This window comes from Panthera tigris, chromosome D1 (genome assembly GCF_018350195.1).
Source record: "Panthera tigris isolate Pti1 chromosome D1, P.tigris_Pti1_mat1.1, whole genome shotgun sequence".
NCBI classification, from domain to species: domain Eukaryota; kingdom Metazoa; phylum Chordata; class Mammalia; order Carnivora; family Felidae; genus Panthera; species Panthera tigris.
In genome coordinates this window covers 38409165-38433471 of record NC_056669.1, presented here as the reverse complement: position 1 = coordinate 38433471, position 24307 = coordinate 38409165, and the positions used below count along the sequence as shown (strand labels likewise).

Sequence of the window (24307 nt, the reverse complement as noted above, 5' to 3'; positions counted from 1 at the left end):
TTCCACTTCATCTGAAATATTTATTTCTTCTATTTAAAAGTACCTGAAACAGGAACAAGATCCTTCAGGATGTCTGTTCTCACTACTTCTACTCAATATTACACCGAAGATTCTAATCAGGGTAGTTAGGCAAGGAAAAAAAAAAAAAAAAAGAACAGCATCCAAATTGGAAAGGAGGGACTAAAACTGTCTTTATTGACCAACAGAGGGCATGATTTTATGTAGAGAAAATCTTAAGGAACCACTAAAGGACTGCTAGAACTAGGTAAGTTTGGCAAGATTTCAGAATATAAGACCAGTATACAAAAATCAGTTGATTTCTGTACACTAGCAATGAGCAATGTGAATTAAAAATGAAGTTAAGAAATCAGTTCCATTCTCAATAGCATCAAAAAGAATAAACTGTTTAAGAATAAACTTAACAAAAGAAGTGGAAACTACATTGGAAACTACAAAATGTTGTTAAAGAAGAGCTAAATAAATGCAAAAGCATTCCATATTCATGGATCAGAAGACTTAATTTTGTTAAGATGGCTATACACCCCAAACTGATCTATGGATTCAGTGCAATTCTATTTAATTACTTCCGGCTCAACCCCCCCCCCCCCAGAAAATAAAACTTTATGCTGAAGTTGATATATAAATACAAAGGACCTGGAATACCAAAACAATCTTAAAGAACAAAAAATTTGGAGGACTCACACTTCCTGATTTTAAAACTTACAGCAAAGCTGTAATAATTAAGACACTGGTATCTGGATAGCTATATAATTAACTGGAATATAATTGAGAGCCTGAAATAAACCCTTAGCCAGTTGATTTCAACAAAAGTTTCAAGAAAATTCAACAGTTAAAGAATAGTTTTTTTTTTTTTTAACATTCTGCTGGAACAGTGGATATCCACAAACAAAAGAATGAATTTGGATCCCTACCTCACACCATATACAAAAATTAAGTCAAAATTGACCATGGACCTAAATGTAAGCAAATACTGTAAATGTCTTAGAAGAAAACAGGAATATATCTGCATGACCTTGGGCTAGGCAATAATTTCTTAACTACAACAGCAAAAGCACAAGCAATAAAAGAATTGATCAGTTGCACTTAATTAAAATTGAAAATTTGTACACTTCCAAAGACATAATTAAGAAAGTGAAATGGTAATGCACAGACTGGCAGAAAATATTTGCAAATGATATACTCAACAAGGGACTTATCACCAGGACATAGAAAGACCTCTTGCAACTCCATAATGAGAAGACAAATAACTCAAAAAATGAGTAAAGAATTTGAATAGAAATTTCTTCAGAAAAGACATGGGCAATGAGCATAGGAAAAAAAAAATGCTCAACATCAAATTAGTCATTAAGGAAAGACAAACCAAAACTGCAAGATAATTCACACCAACTAGTAGAAATACTATTTTAAAAAAAGGCAATAATAAGTATTGGTGAGAATGTTGAAACATAAGGATGCTCCTATATTGCTGGTGGAAATTTAAAATTTTGCAGGCACTTCAGAAAATCAGTGTAGCAGTTTCTCTGAACATTAAACATAAGAGTTACCATATGATCCAGCAATTCCACTCCTAGGTATCTACACAAAAATAAAAACACATGTCCCCACATAGACTTGTACATGAATGTTCATAATAGCCAAAGGATGAAGACAACCTAAATGTTATCAATGGATGAATGGACAACTAAAATGTGGTATATTCATAACAATGGAATATTATTTGACCATAAAAGGAAGCAAAATACTGATACTACAACAGGGACGAACCCCAAAAACATGCTGAGTGAAACAAGCCAGACACACAAAAAACTCATTATATGATCCTATTTATATGAAATTTCCAGACTAGGCAATAGATTAGTGGTTTCTTGGAGCTGAGGGTGGAAATGGGTTGTGACTGAAAATGGGCATGACGTTTCTTTTTGGAGTGATGGAAATGTTCTAAAACTAGATTATGGTGATGGTTGCACAGCTTTGTAAATATACCAAAAATTATTGAATTGTACATTTAAAATGGGTGAAATTTTTGTTATGTAAATTATATCTCAATAAAGCTGTTTTTTTAAAAAAAACACTTGAAGCAAATATGAAAAAATGCTAAGAATGTCAAGTCTGGCTGTTTGGAATGCAGGTTTTTGTTATATATGCAATTTTCTCTATTATTTAATGTTTCTAAAAAACAGAAAATTAAGACACCATAAATTCCTGAGCCCCAATTTCAAATGAAATAGATACACAAATCTAAAGCCTTTTCTTTTTTTTTTTTTCAATGTTTACTTATTATTTTTGAGAGAGAGAAAGAGACAGAGCATGAGCGGGGGAGGGACAGAGAGAGAGGGAGACACACAGAATTGGAAGCAGGCTCCAGGCTCGGAGCTGTCAGCATAGAGCCTGACATGGGGCTCGAACCCATGAACTGTGAGATCATGACCTGAGCCAAAGTCAGACACTTAACCAATTGAACCACCCAGGCACCCCTAAAGTCTTTTCATTATACTCTCACCCGCAGGTACTGACAGTTGCCCTCAGCCCCAAAGGAAATGACTGGATACTTGTCAGAGCACTCTCAATGAAACTTACCAGTCATACATAGCAAACAAAACTCTTCAGTGCCTGGCTCTTAAACATAAGCCAAGAATAATAGATATATGAGGAAAGCACTTAACATGAAGGACAGAAACCAAAGCGTCCTGGAAGAGTGAATTCAGGGGAAACAGACACAATGTAGAAAGCAAATGGAACCTTAAAAAAATCCCCAGAATTAATACTTCTAGAGAGAGAAAAAAATCTGAAGCCATGGAAAATATCAGAAATCCATAATGAAAGGAATATTCAGAAAGCAAAAAAGAATTTATGGAAATTAAAAATAATTGCTAAAAGATTTGGAAAATAAAGTGTAACAAAAGAACAAAAAGATGGAAAATAGAGCAAAGATAAGAAAATTAGAGGGTAAGTCCAAGAGGTTTCATAACCAACTAATTGTATTTCTAGAAAGAGAGAACTGAAAATATAGTGGGAAGGAATATATTAAAGAAATGATATCAGCCTCACAGCAACGAAGAACATGAGTTTCTATATCAGAAGGTCTAGCTCAATAGTTGACAAAAAAGACTTACGGATCATGTCCTAATGAAATCTGTGAAAATCAGGACCAAAGGAATATCCTAAAAGTGTCAAGAGAGTAAAAACAGGATGCACAAAAAGGATCACAAAACACATTGGTTTTGGATTTCTGGAAGCTAGAATTCAATGGAACAATGTCTTCACGGTCCTGAAAGAAAAACGTAAAGGTAGAACAAAGGCATTTTCAAACATGCAAACTTTGGTAGTTAATATACTTATGACCAACTTTGAATTTCCTTTTTAATATTTAGGAAAATTCCCATATTAGGTCTCCTGCCTTGCCAAGGTTGAAGCCAGAATTCAATCATCCAGCATCTGTTTTAGCAAAGATATAGACATATGACTTAGGCTCTTCCCATCAGACACTTGATTGGAACACCTCAATTTGAAGAAATGTGAGGAAGTTGGTTTTGTACAGGATTTGTTCCTGGAGGAGGTGGTGAAGGACAGTGAGCTTTCAGAGGCAGCAGTGGCATAGACTCTAGTTGGTAACTAGAGTTACCCATGGTCTGTTGCCCATGGTCTTTAGTACCTTGGACAAAAGAAGGTATAGGAATACTTTAATATAGATTGTTCGATAATTTGGGTGTTGTTCCTAGATGCACAGTCTAAAAACCTATTCTCTGGTCCTTCCAAAGATTCTGTAAACTACTTAATAATCTATAATGTAACCTCCAAGGATGCGCCTGGTGGACATGCTCCATCAACACAAGGGAGTAAACCAGGAAAGAAGACTGAGGTGGGAGGAATCAGGGATCTAACATAATAGAGAAAGGGAATCTCTAGGATTATGATAAGTAGAAACTCTAGCCTGCAGGCTATGCAGCACCCTAAAGACTAACCAGTCCAGATTCAAGAAAGCATATGGAGGGCTCCAGGAAGGATATTTCTGAAGAGAGAAATCTGATTTGGTACCTGATGTGTTTTATGTATCTACAAGATATTTACACTACTGGAAATGAATTTGGGAATGAATTAGTATGTATAAAACCAAGCAAATGAAACAATGAGACAATTATTAACTACCTGATAAATAAAATTTTGTATGTGGAAATGCAGTCATGGTGTACTACGTGACTCAGCTGTAACGAGTTTTGCATGGTAAAAATATAGACTTGGTTTAACCAAAAAATTTGATACAGCTATAGGAGAGGATGGAGTAGGGGAAGTCTGTGTTGGGATGAAGCATAAGAGAACTAAATCTGTATCTTTTATAGTATGACTATCCACAATATCTAAAACTGAAAAGTCTAGAAATGTTGGAAAAAGAGAACACAAGAAACAGCTAAAATACCTAAGAGTGATTATTTTTGAGGAGTGGAAATGAGGGACAGGAAGTGTATTAGTTATTGGCCAGGGTTTTTTAGCTGCATATTATAGAATTTACTCTAGAATTCACTGTAGTCTAAGGCAAAGGAGTTTTGTGTTTTGTTTGTTTGTTTGTTTGTTTGTTTGTTTTTAGCATTAAGTAGTTTAGAATCTCTGGAAAAGTCCAAGAACCAGACTTACATGCTACTCAAGAACTGTATTGGCAATTCAAAGAAGCACATGTTAGAAGTTGCCTCAATTCAATAGAGTGGCTGTGTCTTGTAGATAATGGAGTTCAAAAAAGACTTCTGGCTCTTGCCTCTCTCTGCTGCTAGATACCACCGTGACTGCCACAGTATCCATGTAACAAAGGAAAGAAATAGAGAAAACTCTAATGAGGTTAATATTCCCATGCTCAGTTTATTATATGTCACAACAAAATCATAATGTGACATTTGAATTGCTGATTTAAAGGCCAAGTCCTCCCTGCAAAACAAAGTAAAACCAAATGAAGGCCAAGTCCCAATCTTTGTTACAATTTAATCTATGCTGTTCATGCCCGACACTAACCACCAAACTCTTGGATGTTCCTAAAAAAGAAACTGACACCAAACATTGGCATTTGAGGCACAAAGTGTACAAGAAAAAAATCACTTTTTTATCTTCTCTTTTCCATGCAGCTAATAAAGAAGAGTACGTTGAAATTTGTGGGGCAGAAACATGCAGATATCTTGGGGAGAGAAGCAAGCACATCTCATGGAAGGGATTTATAGCTTTAGACAAGTACCCATTAGAGGTGAAAGCTAACTGTCAAGTAAAACATTCTGGATAGCTCCCACTTCAACAGTTTCTGCTAAGTACCAAATACGTGGCCCAGACAAATAGTTGGCAGGGAGGCCTAGGGTTGGTGGGGAAGAGTCTCGAGGAGGTTGGTCTGGAAGGTAGGGGTTATAACTTAGAGAAGTGAGAGAGGAAGATTATAGAGTCAGGGACAATGACAAAGAATTTGGAGCCCAAGGTTTGGGTTAGGTACTATTGAGAGATATATTTGAGGAAACAAGATATATAGATGGTGGTTTAAGTACAATCGCTTACTTTGTTTCCTCCAAAACTCCACTCAAGTAACAATAATAGGATTTTTGGCTTACAAAAAAACAGGTAGACAAGTAGAAACTGATTTACCAAACCCTGTAAAGTTGAATCCTAAATTGGCAATGAGGAAAGCCAAGAAGCAATGCAATTGTCTCTACAGAACCCAAAGACTTAGGCTTTCATGGCACTAGATACCTCTGAACATGGCAGTTAAAAGGAGGCTAAGGAGGATTTCTTGAAAATCTAAGAAGCAGTCAGAGCGAGCCTAAGATCCCCTCCCTTCCTAAACTTCTCTGTTGCCCTGATGGAAGACTAAATCTAAGAATCAGTTAGAGCCTCAGATCCCCTCCCTTTCTAAACTCCTCTTTTGCCCTGATGGAAGACTAAGCTTCATTTTCTAGAGAAGGTGAAAAAGATGGCCTCTGGACTGGGAATTTCCAGCACCTCTTGAGAGAGTGGCTGTCATAGGGAAAACAAACTGGCTTAGTGAACTTTACAAGTTGGATATTAGAAATTTCAGGGCCCCTTTTCCATATATTAGGGAAGTCAGGCCTGTCCCCTCCAGGAGGAAGACTAGAAGATCCGTCACTATTGAATATGACCAGCCCCAGAGATACATCAGAGGCTCACCCAAGAAACAGCCCAGACAGATCATCATTTAGGGAAACATAATCACCATACACCCTGAGCTTCTAAACAGTTTTTTGTGTTATAGTTCTATATGAACCAACTACTAAGGATCACCAGACATTTGAGGAAAGCCTTAAAGCTGAAAGATAGAAACTGAGACAAAAAATTAATAAAAGGAAATTTCAAAGAAACAGACCATACAGGCGGAAAAGAACCTTCAAAAGCCATTGACATGTTAATATTTTCAGAGAGATAGAAGAAATGTACCCATGAAACAAGAACAGGACAATAAGACACGGGGTGGGGGACAAGGAAGCTACATACACACAAAAAAGCTAAGGGATCAAAAATGCCTTGGAAATTAAAAGTTTGAGAAAGATGGAAAAGACAACTGAAGGAGTTTGGGAAGGTAAAGATGAGGACGTTTTTCTAGAAGAGCATAGTGATAAAAGGATACAAAACTGGGAGAAGAAAAGTTACAAAAGTTAAAGGCCCAATCCATGAGGCCTGATATCCAAATAACAGGAGTTAATAAACAGAGGAAAAAAGTAGAGGAAGTCATCAAAGAAGTAAAAAGTTTTTCCTTAAACTAAAGAACCTGAATTTTGAGACTGAAAAAAAAATTTAAGAACACTGGGATAAAGAAAATCTATAAACTTGAGAGGAAGAGAGAAAACACACAACAAACAGGACATATTTAAAGGACCAGGCATTAGATTTACATCTTCCTTTTTCCTCACATCATCCCCACAAAACAATAAAACAAGTTAACTTAAAAAAAAAAAAAAAGAATTAAAGGTACAATTAACATATAAAAGGGAAAAAAGTAAGATACTACTTAACCTGCCTCTGAAGGGGAAGTAAACTTTTTAAACAGATGTGAAAGACATTACAAAGCAAAAGACTCACCTTAAAACACTGAAATATGTGTCAACATTTTAGATTAAATAAAATCAAGGAACTATAAAGAAGCGGGAAACTGGGAAAAACCTATGAACATATCTAATAAAGGGCTTAATACGTAAAATTTTCATATGGGCAATATGTAAAATGTTCATATAAGTACATGAGAAAAAGCACTAGGACCCTAAAATGGTCCTAGGAAAATGGGCAAAGGTTATGAACCAATACATATGATGAAATGCAAATAGCTCATATTCATGAAAGGAAAAAAAAAAAAAAAGCCTTAGTGGTACTCCAAGAAATGTAAATTAAAACTTGAGCTCCACTTTTTTGCTTACCAAACAAGTAGTTTGTTTTTCCTTTCCCCTCACCCCCCAAAGTAAAGTTACTTAATGGTGAGGACGTGAAACATTCTTTCTGAAGAGTTTTGGAAATAACAGGTTAAGGACCTTAAGATATTTAAATCCTACAGTGCAATCATTCCATTGCCACATATCTAAGGAACTTTGTTAATTTCACCAATATTTTACTGTGCATACTGTTCAAGGTACTGAAATTAGGATACATATTTATAAGTAATAACTGTCCAATAGTACAAAGTTCAGTCACTTGTATCATAAACAGAATTTATTCAACCATCAAATCCATGGTTATAAATTATTTTCAATGAGTGGTAAGTAGAATTTGTAATTCAGGAGGGAATCTTTTATTAAACACAGAATTTAGATACTTCCAGCAGAAACAGTGGCTAATGTCTGAGGCGGACAGTGACTAGGGTAGCTGTATTATCATTTGTAGAAATAAAGACATCTAAAGGAGGAAATTAATTTTAGGAGAAAGATGATCAATTTGTACTAAAAAAGTTGATTTTCAGGGGCTCAGTGGGCTGTCCAAGATGAAGAAAAATGTTAGGAGCAAGTCGGTATGATAGAAAATTATGACAATAAATTATATCTTTGAAGAGTGAGAGTGCAATGCTAAAGAAAGCCATGAACATAAATGGGGAATTTAAAGAAAGAAAGAAAGAAAAAAAGACACTTAAGAGAGTGGAGCTTCGAGGTTAGTTTGCTTGCGTGTGGTAGGAAGAGGAAGTGGAAACAGGGAGATAAAGAAGAAGAACCAGAGTTAAGAGGAATTAGCAGTGCCTAGAGGTCAGGGTTTTAGGACGAAGAAGGGGGTGCTCCGTGAATCAGTGATGTGGAGAGATAAAGTATAACCCCTGGAATAGCATTTGGGAGGAAGCAATTCGATGATTTACGGAGATCAATTCCAGTGGAGAAGTGGGGGCAGAACCAGAAGATGAGAGAGAGGAGGAAGTGGGTTTGTGAACAAAGACTGTTTCTGTTTGTGCTTTTGACATGTTAGGTACTGAAAGGAAAGTGAGAGAAAGGACAATAACTTAAATTAAGAGACAGGTGACTGAGATTTAACAAAGGCAAAGGTGATAGTGATTATGTAATTGACCATCCTGGAACAGTGGGAGGTATTGATTGAAGGGGTTTAAAGGGAGAGATTAGCCAGAGAGGAGTATGTCCTCTTGAGAAAGAAGAGCAGGAAGAAAGCATGTGACCAAGAGGAGAGAGGCTGCAGGTGTATACCAAATAGCCTCACTTAATTATTTCTTGAATAAATTTTTGGAGTGCACAATATAGAAATTACAAGATCCCTTGGAAACTATAATAAAGAACAGGACACAGACCATGCTTTCAAAATACTTTTATATGGAAGACAAGTACAAAAATAGCTCTGGAGATTGAGACCACAAGTTCTTGGGTTAAATATGAATTTTTCTCCTCCATAAATTGGGGACAATGATGGCACCAACTTCATACATGACCAGTTGTGAGGTTTGAATGAGACTCTATTTAGGAAGTGTTTAATAAAAGGCCTGGCAAAATGAGATACTAAATAAAGGTAACTCTTGCTGTTCATAGTATATCAAGTATGAAGGATAAGTGCTAAGAGAGAACAATAGGAGATGAGAGAAGAGATGGTGTTTTTTTGGGGGGGTGGGCATAAAGGAAGAAAAGGGGTCAACTTCATGTACTTGAGAAGGGATGGAATTTAAGGACTGAGAAGGAAGGAAGGGAAATTTGGGTGAGATAATGTGGGTAGAGGCAGACAGTTTGAAATTTCATAGCATAAAGTAAAAAGGATTTCAAGACATCAATAAAATGACACTCGGTTAAAAAATACCTAAGTTAAAAAAAAAAAGTCCATTTCAAGCATCCCCATTCTCTTTCCAGCTTACATTTCCTAGTGTTCTAACAAGATTGTTTGACCCACTGGAGAAACTGAGTCCACAAGTCAAATACTATTTCATTCTCCATCACCACACTCATGTTCTCATTTCTTTTTTTAGCCAGGATAGATTTAATGGCCGATGATTATAATCACTCCATCTACCTAATCTAATCCATCAGTGTCCCACTTTGCATGAGACATACTTGCCTGGAAAAACCTAACCCTGATGGAACCTTACTATTTGCTTTCTTCCCATCTTTTGAATGCCCCTTGTTCATGGGGAAATTTTTTGTCCCGCTGGATAGTCCTTGTGGGGGCTGCCACCAGTTTTTCAAGGCCCGGGGATAAATACTTCAAAGTTACACAGTATGAGTTAAGGAAACACATCAAGTCCAAGGTGCACACAGTCCCCCTTTTTCTTTAGCATTTCCACAGAGAGACATCTCATGTTCAGGAGGCAGGCTGGATATGACTTTCGTTTTGTTCTTGTGGAGGGGCTCCTTCCCCTGTTCTTCCTTCTTATAGGGCTCCAATGGCAGCAACTTTATCAGGAACAGTACATACAGACTGCTGGGGGAATCAGTCTAGATGTCATACCAGCTATTTGGGGCCTGCCCTTTAGGAGGCAGCTGGGGACCTTGGGTCCATTTAGATGGTACAGTTCTCTAGCCATGGGAAGCAAGCCATTATTCCCGTGGGAAGCTGTACATAACCACTTCCCATCAGCTAGGGGAAGGAGTTTGGACTACTCTATTGTTGAGGCATTCTAGGGTAAACATCTAGGGTCATTTTTGGACACTGCTTCATAACCATCTATCCCCAAGACTCTTGAGTGCTCTCAGTTATATCTGGAATAAGAAGAGAGAGATGTTATTTGACATCCACCCAGAATTTAGAGTCTAAATTAATTGTATTTGTCATGTTCCCTTAAGGACGAGCCAGATTGTTATCTGGTCCCCTCATCCACATTTATTAGCAATAAGTTCTGTAAAGACCGAGAGGTTATTTTACCAGCTATAACCTTCCTTTCGTCCTTGGACACTAAAGTTGGAAAAGGAGAGGAGTGTACTGATCCTCCTTATCCCACCTCTGCAGATTCTTTAGTGCCTTAGGGTCCATCTAAAGCAGAGGTGCCAAGAGCTACCACCGCTTACTCAAAGTGCCTCTGCCATTGGCATTTGAGTCTGCAGCATCTGTTTGTTTGGGTACTTTTACAGAAGCCACCAGGTCACAGAAAGCAAACCCTTCCTTGGCTATTTTGGCTTCAGATCCCAGACCCAAAGGAAAAAGAGTTTATGTTTAATAAAGAAGCCAAACTATGGTGACCTTGTTGGGGAATGGGATGGCATTGGATTGGGCATGCGTCCTAGCTTCCTCTTGTCTGGATGGACCTCGAATAAGGTGGAAGAACCTAGGGTGCCAAGACTCTTGGGAACCACAGGAGATGTGAGGAGTTTCTATTATTTTGAGGTGATCTTGTGTAGTCTTATTGGGGAGACTGTAGGGTGAGATAAAATGCCTCAATCTCTAACCATAATGTGGTTGACTCTTCCCCAGGAGCTCCTCCTCACCACATTTCTTTGGCAAGGTTTTCTTTTCTTCCCTATAGTTTTTGGGCAGACCCAAATGCTAATATGTTTTATTCCCTAACAACTGTGCTATCTTTCCTATACTATTTTCTTCCCGTCCTGTCAGTGTTCCCAAGGAAATCTTTCTGTTCCTAGGAGGGTTCTATAATTTATATAACCTTCAGATCCCACAAAATGTGCTTGTGCTCTTGGTTTCTGGCAAACTTCCAGGCAATTTGTCCAGAAAAAGTCAGAAATTTCCAATAATTTTCTAAGGTGACTCCAAGTGGAATCAAAATCTCCAGGAGGTCTGCTCTGATTTCAAACACCAACTTAAGATAGTAGTAAGCTAGGGGCACCTGGGTGGCTCAGTTGGTTAAGCGCCTGACTCGATTTCACCTTAGGTCGTGATCTGACGCTCGTGAAGTTGAGCCCCGCATGGGGCTCCACACTGAGTGTGGATCTTGCCTGGGATTCTCTCTCTCCCTCTCTCTCTGCCCCTCCCCAACTCATGCGCCAATGCTTGTGCTCACGTTTTCTCTCTCTCTCTCTCTCTCTCTCTCTCTCTCTCTCTCTCAATAGAAATAAATAAATAAACAGTAAAAAAAAAAAAAAGATAGGAGTAGGCTTACTTGTCCCCCCCATAGGTACATCTAGGTAGTTTACCTGGAAAGCCCAGCATTAACTGCTCTATATCATCTTCCAGCTATTCCTCCTTACTCAGTCCTTGGCAGTTTCTCCAGTCACAGTAGCTCTGGCTGTGGAGAAAGCTGTTTGAGCTTACAAATTGTTTTTATTTTTATTTTTAAACACAATTTCAGATTTGTTGAGGGTTGGCCGTCATTTCCCGTCTTTATTTTCTTGTAAGAAGTCTCCAAGAAAAAAATTCAGGCAAAACACGCATGCTTTGTAGCTGGTAACATTGAAAATGAGGGTGTTTACTAAAACAAAGAACATTGTGAGTTCAGTTGGAAGAGGTGGTTGGATAGCTAATTGGATTCAGTGGTGATTGGACTAGGGATGATGGACTTGGGGTGGGGCCAATGTGATTAGAATTTTGAAAAGACATATAAGTTCATGTTTCATTGGGAGTTGTTTTCTTGAGAGACTGTTTTCTTGAGAGAAAACCATCTCTAATTTTATCCAAAACAAGGCAATCGGAGAAGGTGATATTTGAACTGAAACTCAAGGGAGGTAAGAGAATTGCTTGTCTGCAAAGACCATCAGGTAGGCGTACTCCAGGCTTTTCTGAGACACAGCCCGGGATGTGGTTGGAAGTGAGAGAGCAAGAGGTAGGTAGAGTAGAAAGCAGTGATACTGAGCATCAAGAGGTAGTGGGGTACCAGATCATGTAGGGACTCTTAGGACATTTGAAGGATTCTAAGTGAATGGAGTAGGCATGCCCAAATTTGAAGACAGGGAAGATAAAATAGAATATTTGGAGAGCAGATAAACAGAAATTAGGAGAGCATAAAAGGATTAGCAAACAGTATTAAGGGACCTCTTGAGATAATGTCAATGAAGTAGTTAGCATCTTTTTCTCCTTAAGAATGTTTCTTTTATTTCACTGCTAAGAATGATACTTGCTGTTCATTTTTTTACATTGAAACCCTTCATCTTACTATAGAAATATTTTTTAATGGTTTACCAGTAAAGAATTTAAAAATCATGAATAAGTGTTGAATTTCATCAAATAGTTTTTTGGTACCTACAAGATGATGATAGTTTTCATTTTCTTTGTTAGTATTCTGAATTACTTCATTAGATTTTCAGATACTGAATCATCCTTATATTCCTGGAATACATTCTATTTGGTCATGAGATATTATTCTTTTAATATGTTTCTTTATTTGGTTTGATAACATTCTGTTTAAGCTTTCATCTATGTTTATAACTTAAAGATGGCCTATAGCATAATTTTCTGTTGTTTTAATTTTCTGTTGTTTTCTTATTTTGCTATCAGACATTGTAGCCTCATCTGAGTGGCTTTCTAGCTTTTTCTCTGAAAGAATTTGCATTAATAAGAGCTAACTTTCTTAAAAATTTGCTAGATTCACCTATAATATGATGTATTTCTTGGACTTTTAGGGGTCATACTTGGAACCAGATTCTTATGCTTCTGTGTTCATGCTTCCTAGTTTTTCTTGGGTCCATTTTGGATATTTTTTCTCTGTAGAAAATTGATCTCTTTTGAAAATTTTGCTAGCAAGATGCTGATACGATTCTCTTAAATTTTTTCTACTGTATTATTAGATTTGTGTTCTGTTAATTCCTATTACTGCTTGTTGTCTTCTCTCTTTTCTTATGATCAATTATACTCATGGTTTGTTGCTTTTATTAATCTCTTTAAAGAACATTTTTGGTCTTCATACCGGTTGTGTATGTATTATCTTTCATTAATTTCATCTTTATTCCTTGTCATTTCTTTAATCCTCTTCCTTTTGTCTCTATTTTCTAGCCCCTTTAATTAATTCAGTGTTTAGTTCATTTATTTCTGTTAATGTAATGAAATATGTCTCGTAGTCTTTAATGCTAGCTTAATGCCTAAACTCAATCTTTATTTTATTTTTATTTTTTCATTGAGGTATAATTAACATACAATGTTATATTAGATTCAGGTATACAATATAATTTGGCAATTCTATATATTACCCAGTGCTCATCATGATAATGTGTAGAAATTGTTGAATCACTATATTGTACATGTGAAACTAATACAACACTGTATGTTAACTATACTGGAATTAAAATAAATTTTTAAAATTAAAAAAAAAATTTAAAGAGTGCTTTGTCTCTTTTGTTTGCTCATTTGTTTTGTTTCTTCAATTTCACATTTGAGTGAAATCATATGGTGTTTGTCTTTCTCTGTCTGACCCATTTCACTTTATATCCTCTAGGTCCATCCACATTGTTACAAATGGCAAGATCTCATTCTTTTTATGGCTAAGTAATATTCTATTTCTTCTTTATCCATTTCATTTATTGATGGACACTTGGGTTACTTCCATATCTTAGATATTATAAACAATACTTCAATAAACATTGGGGTGCATATGTCTTTGCAAGTAAGTTTTTTCATATTCTTTGGGTAAGTACCCAGCAGTGGAATGACTGGATAATATGGTAGTTCTATTTTTAATCTTAGAGGAATCTTCACACTGTTGCCTACAGTGGTTGCACCAATTTGCATGCTTACCAACAATGCGCAAAGGGTTCCTTTTTCTCCACATCCTTGCCCACGCTTTTTGATTGTAGCCATTCTGACATAAGTAAAGAGTTATCTCATTGTTGTTTTGATTTTCATTTCCCTGATGATTAGTGATATTGAGAATATTTTCATATGTCTGTTGGCCATCTGTATGTTGTCTTTGGAAAAATGTCTATTCAGGTCTTTGTCCATTTTTTAATCAGATTGTTTTTTTTCAGTTTTTGTTTTTGTTTTAGGTGTTGGGTTGTATAAGTTCTCTATGTATTTTGGATATTAACCCCTTATTGCATGTATCATTTACAAATATTTTCTCCCATTTATAGGTTGCCTTTTTATTTTGTCAGTGGTTTCCTTGACTGTGTAAAAGCTTTTTATTTTGATGTAGTCCCAATAGTTTATTTTTGCTTTTGTGTCCCTTGCCTGTGGAGACAAATATAGAAAAATGTTTATATGACTGATGTCAAAGAAACTACTGTCTATGCTTTCTTCTAAGAATTTATGGTTTCAGGTCTCCCCATTTAGGTCCTTAATTCATTCTGAGTTTATTTTGTGTATGGTATAAAAGAGTAGTTCAGTTTCATTCTTTTTTTTTTTTTTTTTATGGCTATCCAGTTTTCCCAACACCTTTTGTTGAAGAGACTTTTTCCCATTGCATATTCTTGCCTATTTTGTTATAGATTAATTGACCATAGAAACATGGGTTTATTTATGGGATCTCTTTTCTGTTCCATTGATCTATGTGTCTACTTTTGTGCTCATAACATGCTATTTTGATTACTATAGCTTTGTAGTATATCTTGAAATCTGGGATTGTGATACCTCCAGCTTTGTTTTTCTTTCTCAAGATGGCTTTAGATATTCAGTCTCTTGTGGTTCCATACAAATTTGAGGATTATTTGTTTTAGTTCTGTGAAGAATGTTGTTGGTATTTTGATGAGGATTGTATTAAGTCTGTAGATTGCTTTGGGTGATGTGCACATTTTACCAACATTGGTTCTTTCAATCCATGAGCATGGAATATCCTTTCATTTGTGACTTCAATTTGTTTTTTTTTTATTTTAAATTTATTTATTTATTTTTGAGAGAGAAAGAGAGAGAGAGTGAGCATGATCAGGGGAGGGGCAGAGAGAGGGGGAGAGAGAGAATCCCAAGTGGGTATCGTGCTGCCAGCATGGATCCCAGTGTAAGACTCAGTCCCACAAACCATTAGATCACAACTTGAGCCGAAATTGAGAGTTGCATGCTTAACTGACTGAGCTACCCAGGTGCCCCAGCTCTTCTTTAAATGCTTTGTAGAAAATGAACAAATCAGGAGACTATAGATGCTGGAGAGGATGTGGAGAAACGGGAACCCTCTTGCACTGTTGGTGGGAATGCAAATTGGTGCAGCCACTCTAGAAAACAGTGGGGGTTCCTTAAAAAATTAAAAATAGACTTACCCTATGATCCAGCAGTAGCACTGCTAGGAATTTACCCAAGGGATATAAGAGTACTGATGCATAGGGGCACTTGTACCCCAATGTTTATAGCAGCACTCTCAACTAGCCAAATTTTGGAAAAAAACCTAAATGTCCATCAACTGATGAATGGATAAAGAAATTGTGGTTTATATACACAATGGAGTACTACGTGGCAATGAGAAAGAATGAAATCTGGCCCTTTGTAGCAACGTGGATGGAACTGGAGAGTGTGATGCTAAGTGAAATAAGCCATACAGAGAAAGACAGATGCCATATGGTTTCACTCTTATGTGGATCCTGAGAAACTTAACAGAAGCCCATGGGGGAGGGGAAGGAAAAAAAAATGAGGTTAGAGTGGGAGAAAGCCAAAGCATAAGAGACTGTTAAAAACTGAGAACAAAATGAGGGTTGACGGGGGGTGGGGGGGGGAGGGGTGGGAGGGAGGGAAGAGTAGGTGATGGGCATTGAAGAGGGCATCTTTTGGGATGAGCACTGGGTGTTGTATGGAAACCAATTTGACAATAAATTTCATATATTAAAAAAAAAATAAATGCTTGGTAGAATCTACCTATAAAGCCATCTGGTTCTGGACTTTTGTCTTTTGGAAGTTTTTTGATTACTGATTTAATTTCATTGCTATTAATTGGTGTGTTCCAATTTTCTATTTCTTTCTGATTAAGTTTTGGAATATTATATATTTCTAAGAATTTATCCATTTTCTTCTAGGTTGTCCAGTTTGTTGGCATATAGTTTTTCATACTATTGTCTTATAATACTTTTCACTTCTGGGGTGTCAGTTGTTATTTCACCTCCTTTATTTCTGATTTTAATTATTGGAGTCCTCTCTCTTTTTTCTTGATGAGTCTGGCTAAAGGTTTATCAATTTTGTTTATCTTATCCTGGTTTCATTGTGCTATTCAGTTTATTTTTTTAGTCTCTGTTTCATTTATTTCTGCTCTAATCTTTACTATTTCCTTTTTTCCATTGGCTTTGGGCTTTGTTTGTTTTTCTTTTTCTAGCTTCTTTAGGTCTAAGGTTAGGTTGTTTGTTTGAGATTTTTCTTGTTTCTTTAGGTAGGCCTGTATTGCTATAAACTTCCCTCTTAGGACAGCTTTTGCTTAATCCTAAAAATTTGGGGCCATTGTGTTTTCATTATATGTCTCCATGTAGTTTTTCATTTTTTATTTTTTACTTTTTTAATGTTTATTTTTGAGATAAAGAGAGAGTGAGAGAGCAAGTGAGGGGCAGAGAGAGACAGAGACAGAATACAAAGCAGGCTCCAGGCTCCGAGCTGTCAGTACAGAGCCTGATGCGGGGCTTGAACTCACAAACTGTGAGATCATGACCTGAACTGAAGTCAGACACTTAACCAACTGAGCCACTCAGGATCCCCTGTCTCCATGTATTTTTTGATATCCTCTTTGATTTCTTGGTTGACCCATTTATTGTTTAATAGTATGTTATTTAACCTTCATGTATTTTAATTCTTTCCAGATTTTCTTGATTTCTAGTTTCATACTGTTGTGGTCAGAAAAGATGCATGATATGATTACAACTTTTTTAAATTTATTGAGACTTGTTTTGTGGCCTAATGTGATCTCTTCTGGAGAATTTCCATATGCACTTGAAAAGAATGTGTATTCCACTGTTTCAGGATAGAATGCTCTGAATATATCTGTTAGATGTATCTGGCCCAATGTGTCATTCAAAGACACTCTTTCCTTGTTGATTTTCTGTCTGGATGATCCATCCATTGATATAAGTGGGCATTAAAGTCCCCTACTATTATTGTATTAGTGTCAATTTCTTCCTTTATATCAATCAATAGTTGTTTTATGTACTTAGTTGCTCCCATATTGGGTGTATATTTACAGTTGTTATAGCTTCTTGTTGGATTGTTCCTTTTGTCGTTATGTAGTATCCTTCTTTGTCTCTTTTATAGACTTTGTTTTAAAGTATATTTTGTCCAATGTAAATATTGCTACCACAGCTTTCTTTCCACTTCCATTTGCATGGTAAATGTTTTTCCATCCCTTCACTTTCAATCTGCATGTGTCTAGATCTGAAGTGAGTCTCTTGTAGCAGCATATAGATGGATCTTGCTTTTTTATCCATTTAGTCACCCTATGTTTTTTAATTAGAGCATTCAGTTCATTTACATTTAAAGTAATTATGATAGTTATATACTTATTGCCATTTTGCTACTTATTTTACGTTTGTTTTTGTAGTTCTTCTCTGTTCCTTCTTTCCTTGTTCTGTTCCCTTGTGGTTTGACGGCTTGATATGATTGGTTTCCTTTCTCTATTTTTTATGTATCTATTACAGGTTTTGATTTTTGGTTACCATTAGGTTCAGATGTAACATCTTATGCATATAGCAGTCTATATCAGGTCATTTACATTTGAACTCATTATAAAATTTTTATTCCCCCACCCCATGTTTTATGTATAAGATGTCATACTTTATATCCTTTTATTTTGTGAATCCCTTGACTGATTTTTATAGATTTTGTTGATTTTACTGCTTTTGTGGTTTAGCCTCCATTATGGTTTTATAAATGATTAATCTACTACTTTATTATATGTTTGCATTTGCCTATGAAAATTTTTCCTTTCATAATTTTCTTATTCCTGATTATGGCATTTTCTTTCCACTCAAAGAATTCCCTTTAATGTTTCTCATAAGGCTGCTTTAGTGGTGATGAGCCCTCTAACTTTTGTTTGTCTGGGAAACTCTTTGTCTCTCCTTTTATTCTGAATGATAATAAAGCTGAGTAGAGTATTCTTAATTGCAGGTTTCTTTCTTTCAGTACTTTGAATATATCTTGCCACTCTCTTCTGGCCTGCAAAGTTTTTGCTGAAAAATTAGCTGATAGCTTTATGGGGTTTTCCTTGTATGTAACTCTTTTCTCTGGCTGCTTTTAAAATTCTCTCTTTATCACTACATTTTGCCATTTTAATTATTATGTGTCTTGGTGTGGACCTCTTTGGGTTAATTTTGTTGGGGACTCTCCGTGCTTCCTGGATCTAGATGTCTGTTTCCTTCCCCAGATTAGGGATGTTTTCACTTATTCAAATTAATTTTCTACCCCATTCTCTCTCTCTCTTTTTCTGAGATCCCCATAATGCAAATGTTATTACCTTTGAGGATGTCACCAAGTTTCTTTAACTGATTCTCATGTTTTATTATGCTTGTTTTCTTTTTTCTATTCAACTTGATTGCTGACCATTACCCTGTCTTCCAAGTGCTGGTCTGTTCTTCCACCTCCTCTAATCTGCTATCAATTTCTTCCAGTGTATTTTTTATTTCAGTTATTGAGTTCTTTATCTCAGATTGGTTCTTTTTTATATTTTCTCTCTTTGTTTAAGGTTTTACTGAGTCCATAAGTATGTTTATGACCATTACTTTGAATTTTTATCAGGCATATTGCTTATCTCAGTTTCATTTAGTTCTCTTGCTATGGTTTTGTCCTCTTCTCTTTTTGAACATATTCCTCTGTCTTCTTATTTTGTCAAGCTCTCAGTGTCTGTTTCTATGTATTAGGAAAGTCAGCTATGTCTCCTGATCTTGGAAAGTTGAGGCTCTATAAAGAAGAGGTCCTTAGGTGCCTTACAGCACAATGCCCCCTGTTCACCAGAACCAAGCACTTCAGAGATGTATACTATGTGGGCTGCATGCACCCCCCATTATGGCTGAGCTGCACTTAAAGTCTATTTTTTGATAAACATATGAAAATTTGTGAAAATCATCATAGCTTGATGAATTATCACAATTAGCTCTTCTGATAGCTGTGTAACCAGCCCTAGGTTAAGAACAAGAGTATTAATATTTCTTCAGAGGCTTCCTTATGCCCCACTCACAATCTCTCTTTTTCTCAAAGGTAACTACTACTCTGACATCTAATATAGCTAACTTTGCCTCATTTTTATCTTTTCTTTAAGTTTTTTTATTTGTTTTGAGAAAGAAAGAGAGAGAGCAAGTGGGGGAGGGCCAGAGAGAGAGGGAGAAAGAGAGTCGCAAGCAGGCTCCACACTGACAGCACAGAGTCTGATGTGCTGTCACACAAACTCATGAACTGTGAGATCATGACCTGAGCTGAAACCAAGAGTTGGATGGTTAACCGACTGAGCCACTCAGGTGCCCCTCATTTTTATCTTTATAAAAATGGAATCATGGATTATGTTGCTCAGTATGATGTTTATAGAATTATTTTTTATGTTTCTATGTGGTTTTGTTTATCGTCATTCTATATTATATTCAATTGTATGAATATACCATAATGTTCATCCATTCAACAGTTGATGGGTATTTAGGTTGTTTCCAGTATTTGGCTACTAGAAGTAATTTTGTTATGAACATTCTCAGAGGTACCTTTTAGTGCAGAGTCATGCATGTTACCTAGGCATGTTTCCTCATGTATGCATGTGTATGTGTTCAATTTTATACATGCATATGCTCAGTTTTATTAGTACATACTATCCAAATAGTTTTCCAAGGTGAGTGTAATGATTTCCATTATCTTTATTAGAGTATGAAATTCCCATTGTTCCACATCCACACCACCTCTTGTTTTATCATCTTATAAAATTTTAGCCTTTTATGTGGTATATATATAAAATGGAATACTACTCAGCAACAAAAAAGAATGAAATCTTGCCATTTGCAACAACATGGATGGAACTGGAGTGCATTATGCTAAGTGAAATAAGTCGGTCAGGGAAAGACAGATATCATATGTTTTCACTCATATGTGGAAGTTGAGAAACTTAACAGAAGACTGGGGGAAGGGAAAGAAAAAATATATATAGTTATGAAGAGGGAGGAAAACCATAAGAGACTTTTAAATACAGAAAATAAACAGGGTGAAAGGGGGTGGGGGTGGGGGTATGGGAAAAATGGGTGATGGGCATTGAGGAGAGCACTCATTGGGATGAGCACTGGGTGTTTTATGTAAGTGATGAATCATGGGAATCTACTCCCAAGAGCACACCGTATGCACTGTATGTCAGCTAACTTGACAATAAGTTATATAAAAAAATAAAAATAAATAAATAAAAATAAAATAAAATTTTAGCCCTTTGGGTGCCTGGGTGGCTCAGTTGGTTAAGCATCTGACTCTTGATTTCAGCTCAGGTCATGATCTCACAGTCAGTTCATGGGATCAAGCCCCGTGTCTGGCTCTGCTCGGACAGAGTGGAGCCTGCTTGGGATTCTCTCTCTCTCCCTCTCTCTTTGCCCCTCCCACTCCCCCCGTCAAAATAAATAAATAAACTTAAAAAAATTTTTAGCCATTTTTTGAGCGTTCAATAATGTTCCATGGTGGTATTTTATCTGTAACTCTCTAATACTTTTCCTACATTAACTTTCAAAATTTTTGTATTTTTTTCTTTTAGGCTTTGTCTAAACACTGCCCTGAAGACACTACCTTTAGGATACCCACCGAAGACTGAGTGATTCAACAAACCTCAAGAGGACCGAACCAGGTGCCAACAGAGGAGCATCACAGAATTGCAGGCACAGCCACCCTCATTTCTGGGCAAATATTCTACCACGAGTGCTGCTCCCTGATGAATCAGCAAGCCTAACAAACATTATCCTTTAATTTGCATAGTAATAGTAGTCCACTGGTGTTTCCAGCTGACACAGACACTCAAATTCATTTTTGAAAAAGTAGCATTTTCCAGCATCCTCAAATATCCAGAAGATATCTAAAAAGTTTGGGCTTTGGTGCTTATTAATGAAAACCATGAAGTCTAAGGCCAACTTTGCTCAGAACCCAAATTGTACCATAATGATATTTCATCCAACCAAAGAAGAATTTAATGACTTTGATAAATACATTGCATACATGGAATCCGAAGGCGCACACCGCGCAGGCCTGGCCAAGGTGATTCCCCCCAAGGAATGGAAAGCCAGGCAGACCTATGACGATATCAGTGACATCTTAATAGCAACTCCCCTCCAGCAGGTGGTCTCCGGGCGGGCAGGTGTGTTTACTCAATACCATAAAAAGAAGAAAGCCATGACAGTGGCGGAGTATCGCCAACTGGCAAACAGCGGAAAGTATCGGACTCCGCCACACTCGGATTTTGAGGATTTGGAGCGAAAGTATTGGAAAACCCGCCTGTACGATTCTCCGATTTATGGCGCTGACATCAGCGGCTCCTTGTTTGCGGAAAACACTCAACAGTGGAACCTTGGCCACCTGGGAACCATCCAGGACCTGCTGGAGCAGGAGTGCGGCGTGGTCATCGAGGGCGTCAACACGCCCTACCTGTACTTTGGCATGTGGAAGACCACCTTCGCCTGGCACACGGAGGACATGGACCTTTACAGCATCAACTACCTGCACTTCGGGGAGCCCAAAACGTGGTACGCGGTGCCCCCGGAGCACGGCCGGCGCCTGGAGCGCCTGGCCACCGAGCTGTTCCCGGGCAGTGCCCGCGCCTGTGACGCCTTCCTGCGGCACAAGGTGGCTCTCATCTCGCCCACGGTCCTCAAGGACAACGGGATCCCCTTCAATCGGATCACTCAGGAGGCTGGCGAGTTCATGGTGACGTTTCCCTATGGCTACCACTCTGGCTTCAACCACGGCTTCAACTGCGCAGAAGCCATCAACTTCGCCACCCCGCGATGGATCGATTATGGCAAAGTGGCGTCTCAGTGCAGCTGCGGGGAGGCCAGGGTCACCTTCTCCATGGACGCCTTCGTGCGCATCCTGCAGCCTGAGCGCTATGAGCTGTGGAAGCGCGGGCAGGACCGGGCTGTTGTGGACCACACGGAGCCCACCTCGCCAGACAAGGGGGAGCTCAGCGCCTGGAGGGAGGCCCAAGCTCCCCGGAGAGCCCTGCTGGGCCTGAGGCACCTCCCACCCCGCCGGGCCACGCGCACCCCTCGGCCTGTGGCCGCTAGTGGTGGGACTGGCCGTCGCACCCCGATGTGCCTGGCCTCCCCACGCTCCTCGCCGGCCCAGAGTTCTTCCTCTGATGCCCAGTCTGGGCTTGTCCCCGCCTGCACTTCCCAGGAGGCCGGCCCCACCCGACCACCGACCCCGATTCCCTCTGCCCGAGATGTTCATCCCTCAATGGGCAGATGTGGTCCTGGTCGTCGTCCTCGGGAACAAGGGGCCCGGGGGCCCAGCATCCAGGCCCGGGCCAAGAGGCGTCTCTCGGTGGGAACAACGCACACAGCCCAGTACCCTGAGGCTCTGCCCGGTCCTGTGGATGAACCCTCAGTGGACAACCCTGTACCACTGAGCCCTGGACTCCAGCAACCTGCGGAGGCTTCTGGGTACAGTTGTGCCCTTTTCCCCTAAGCCCAGGGGATAATGTTGTAACCTACTGCTCTTGTGTGTGGAGGCTCCTTGAGACCCACCACATTTACATCAGAGCTTTGGGCCAGCCTGCAGGTTACTGGTCTTCAGAGGCCAGTGATGTTGCCACTGATGCGTTGAGTCCATGTTCTTTATCATGTTCGCCATAGTTTGTTCTTCCTGCCAGACTCTGGAGTGTCTTTGGACACTGCTAATTCCTGTGTTGCCAACTGAGGTTCCATCCACTAGACACTCTTGTGTCTCTGTAAGCTAGGTCCTGCTGAGGTCATGAGAGCATAATCTTCCCCAGACTCCTCTGGGCCAATGCTTCTGGGTTTTGATTCTCCTCCAATCTCCCTGACTTTTCTCCAACCCTACCCCTTCCCCCCTTTCTTGCAAAACAAGGCCGTTTTGACCAAATGGGTCAGTAGAGACTCAGAACATAATTTATGATCTTTCTGAGTCTTGGATGTATTCAAAATGTGTTATGGCCAGTATTTGTTCACAAATGTATTAAAGGTAACCACAATGTTAAAATCTAAAATTCGTTTCTAATAAATATTGTGCATTCAAATAATTGAGGGGTTGAGGTTATTCTTTTCTGCACTTTTCTTGATAATTATATCAGAACATTTCAAGCAAGGCTGATTTTTGTTGGCTGGCTGCATTGCGTGATGTTGATGAGGAAGCAATTTGGCAGATGGTTATTGGGTATGAGCTGACGGGGTGGGTGAGGGGATTGGGCTTGCAGCCCTATCTTAAGGGTGACTTGGTGGAAGTCACCTGGTACTTTTCTGGGCAGTAGGACCCCAGCTGCTGGGAGGTGAGCATGCAGGGGACCAAAGTGCCCCATCCCAAGACCTTCTCCCCAAGTCTGCACTGCGTTTTCAATACTTTGCATGGCCCATTCATTGACTCATCCCAGGAGACATGTGCACAAAGAAATGGACAAGAGAATTCTACTTGTTAACATGTGCTGTGAAGACAGGAAAGGGGTGGGATGCTGGAACACACTGGGCAGGGCTGGCCTAGATTGGGAATCACAGAGAGTTTCATTGAGCAGGAGACCTCTGCCAAGACCCAACTAACAAAAAGGAAGCTGCATCCAGAGCTGACTTCCACTTAGAGGAAACAGTAAGTGGAATAGACCCAACATGGAACTTCTGTTTTCTCAGGAATAGAGAGGAAGCTCATTTGTGTCTGGGCATAGAGAGGAAGAAAGAGAGAGGCAAGGTGTAGGATATGAGGCCCTTGTAGCTCATGTAGAGTATCAGGGTTTTTTTCACCTTGACAGGAGAAGGCATTGGAAGTTTGACACAGCCCTTGACATGCTGGGATTTATGGATTTAAGCAGCGAACTGAGTTGTGGTGTGACGATGTGGGGGCAGGAGTAGTTAGAAAGCCCAAACAATAGTGGTGAGAGTCAATGGTTATTTCGATG

At 38.6% G+C, this 24307-nt stretch overlaps 1 protein-coding gene across 3 annotated transcripts in view; it reads left to right on the top strand.

Annotated features, from left to right (window-relative positions):
- Positions 1 to 23443, top strand: part of KDM4D (lysine demethylase 4D) — a 34093-nt gene extending 10650 nt beyond the window's left edge. For all 3 annotated transcript variants that reach the window (XM_042958222.1, XM_042958221.1, XM_042958223.1), the window contains one exon: positions 20948 to 23443. In XM_042958222.1, coding sequence (XP_042814156.1) covers positions 21292 to 22869 — 1578 coding nt within the window. In that variant the 5' untranslated portion in view covers positions 20948 to 21291 and the 3' untranslated portion in view covers positions 22870 to 23443. The remainder of the gene's footprint in view (positions 1 to 20947) is intronic.
- Positions 23444 to 24307: the final 864 nt, after the last annotated feature.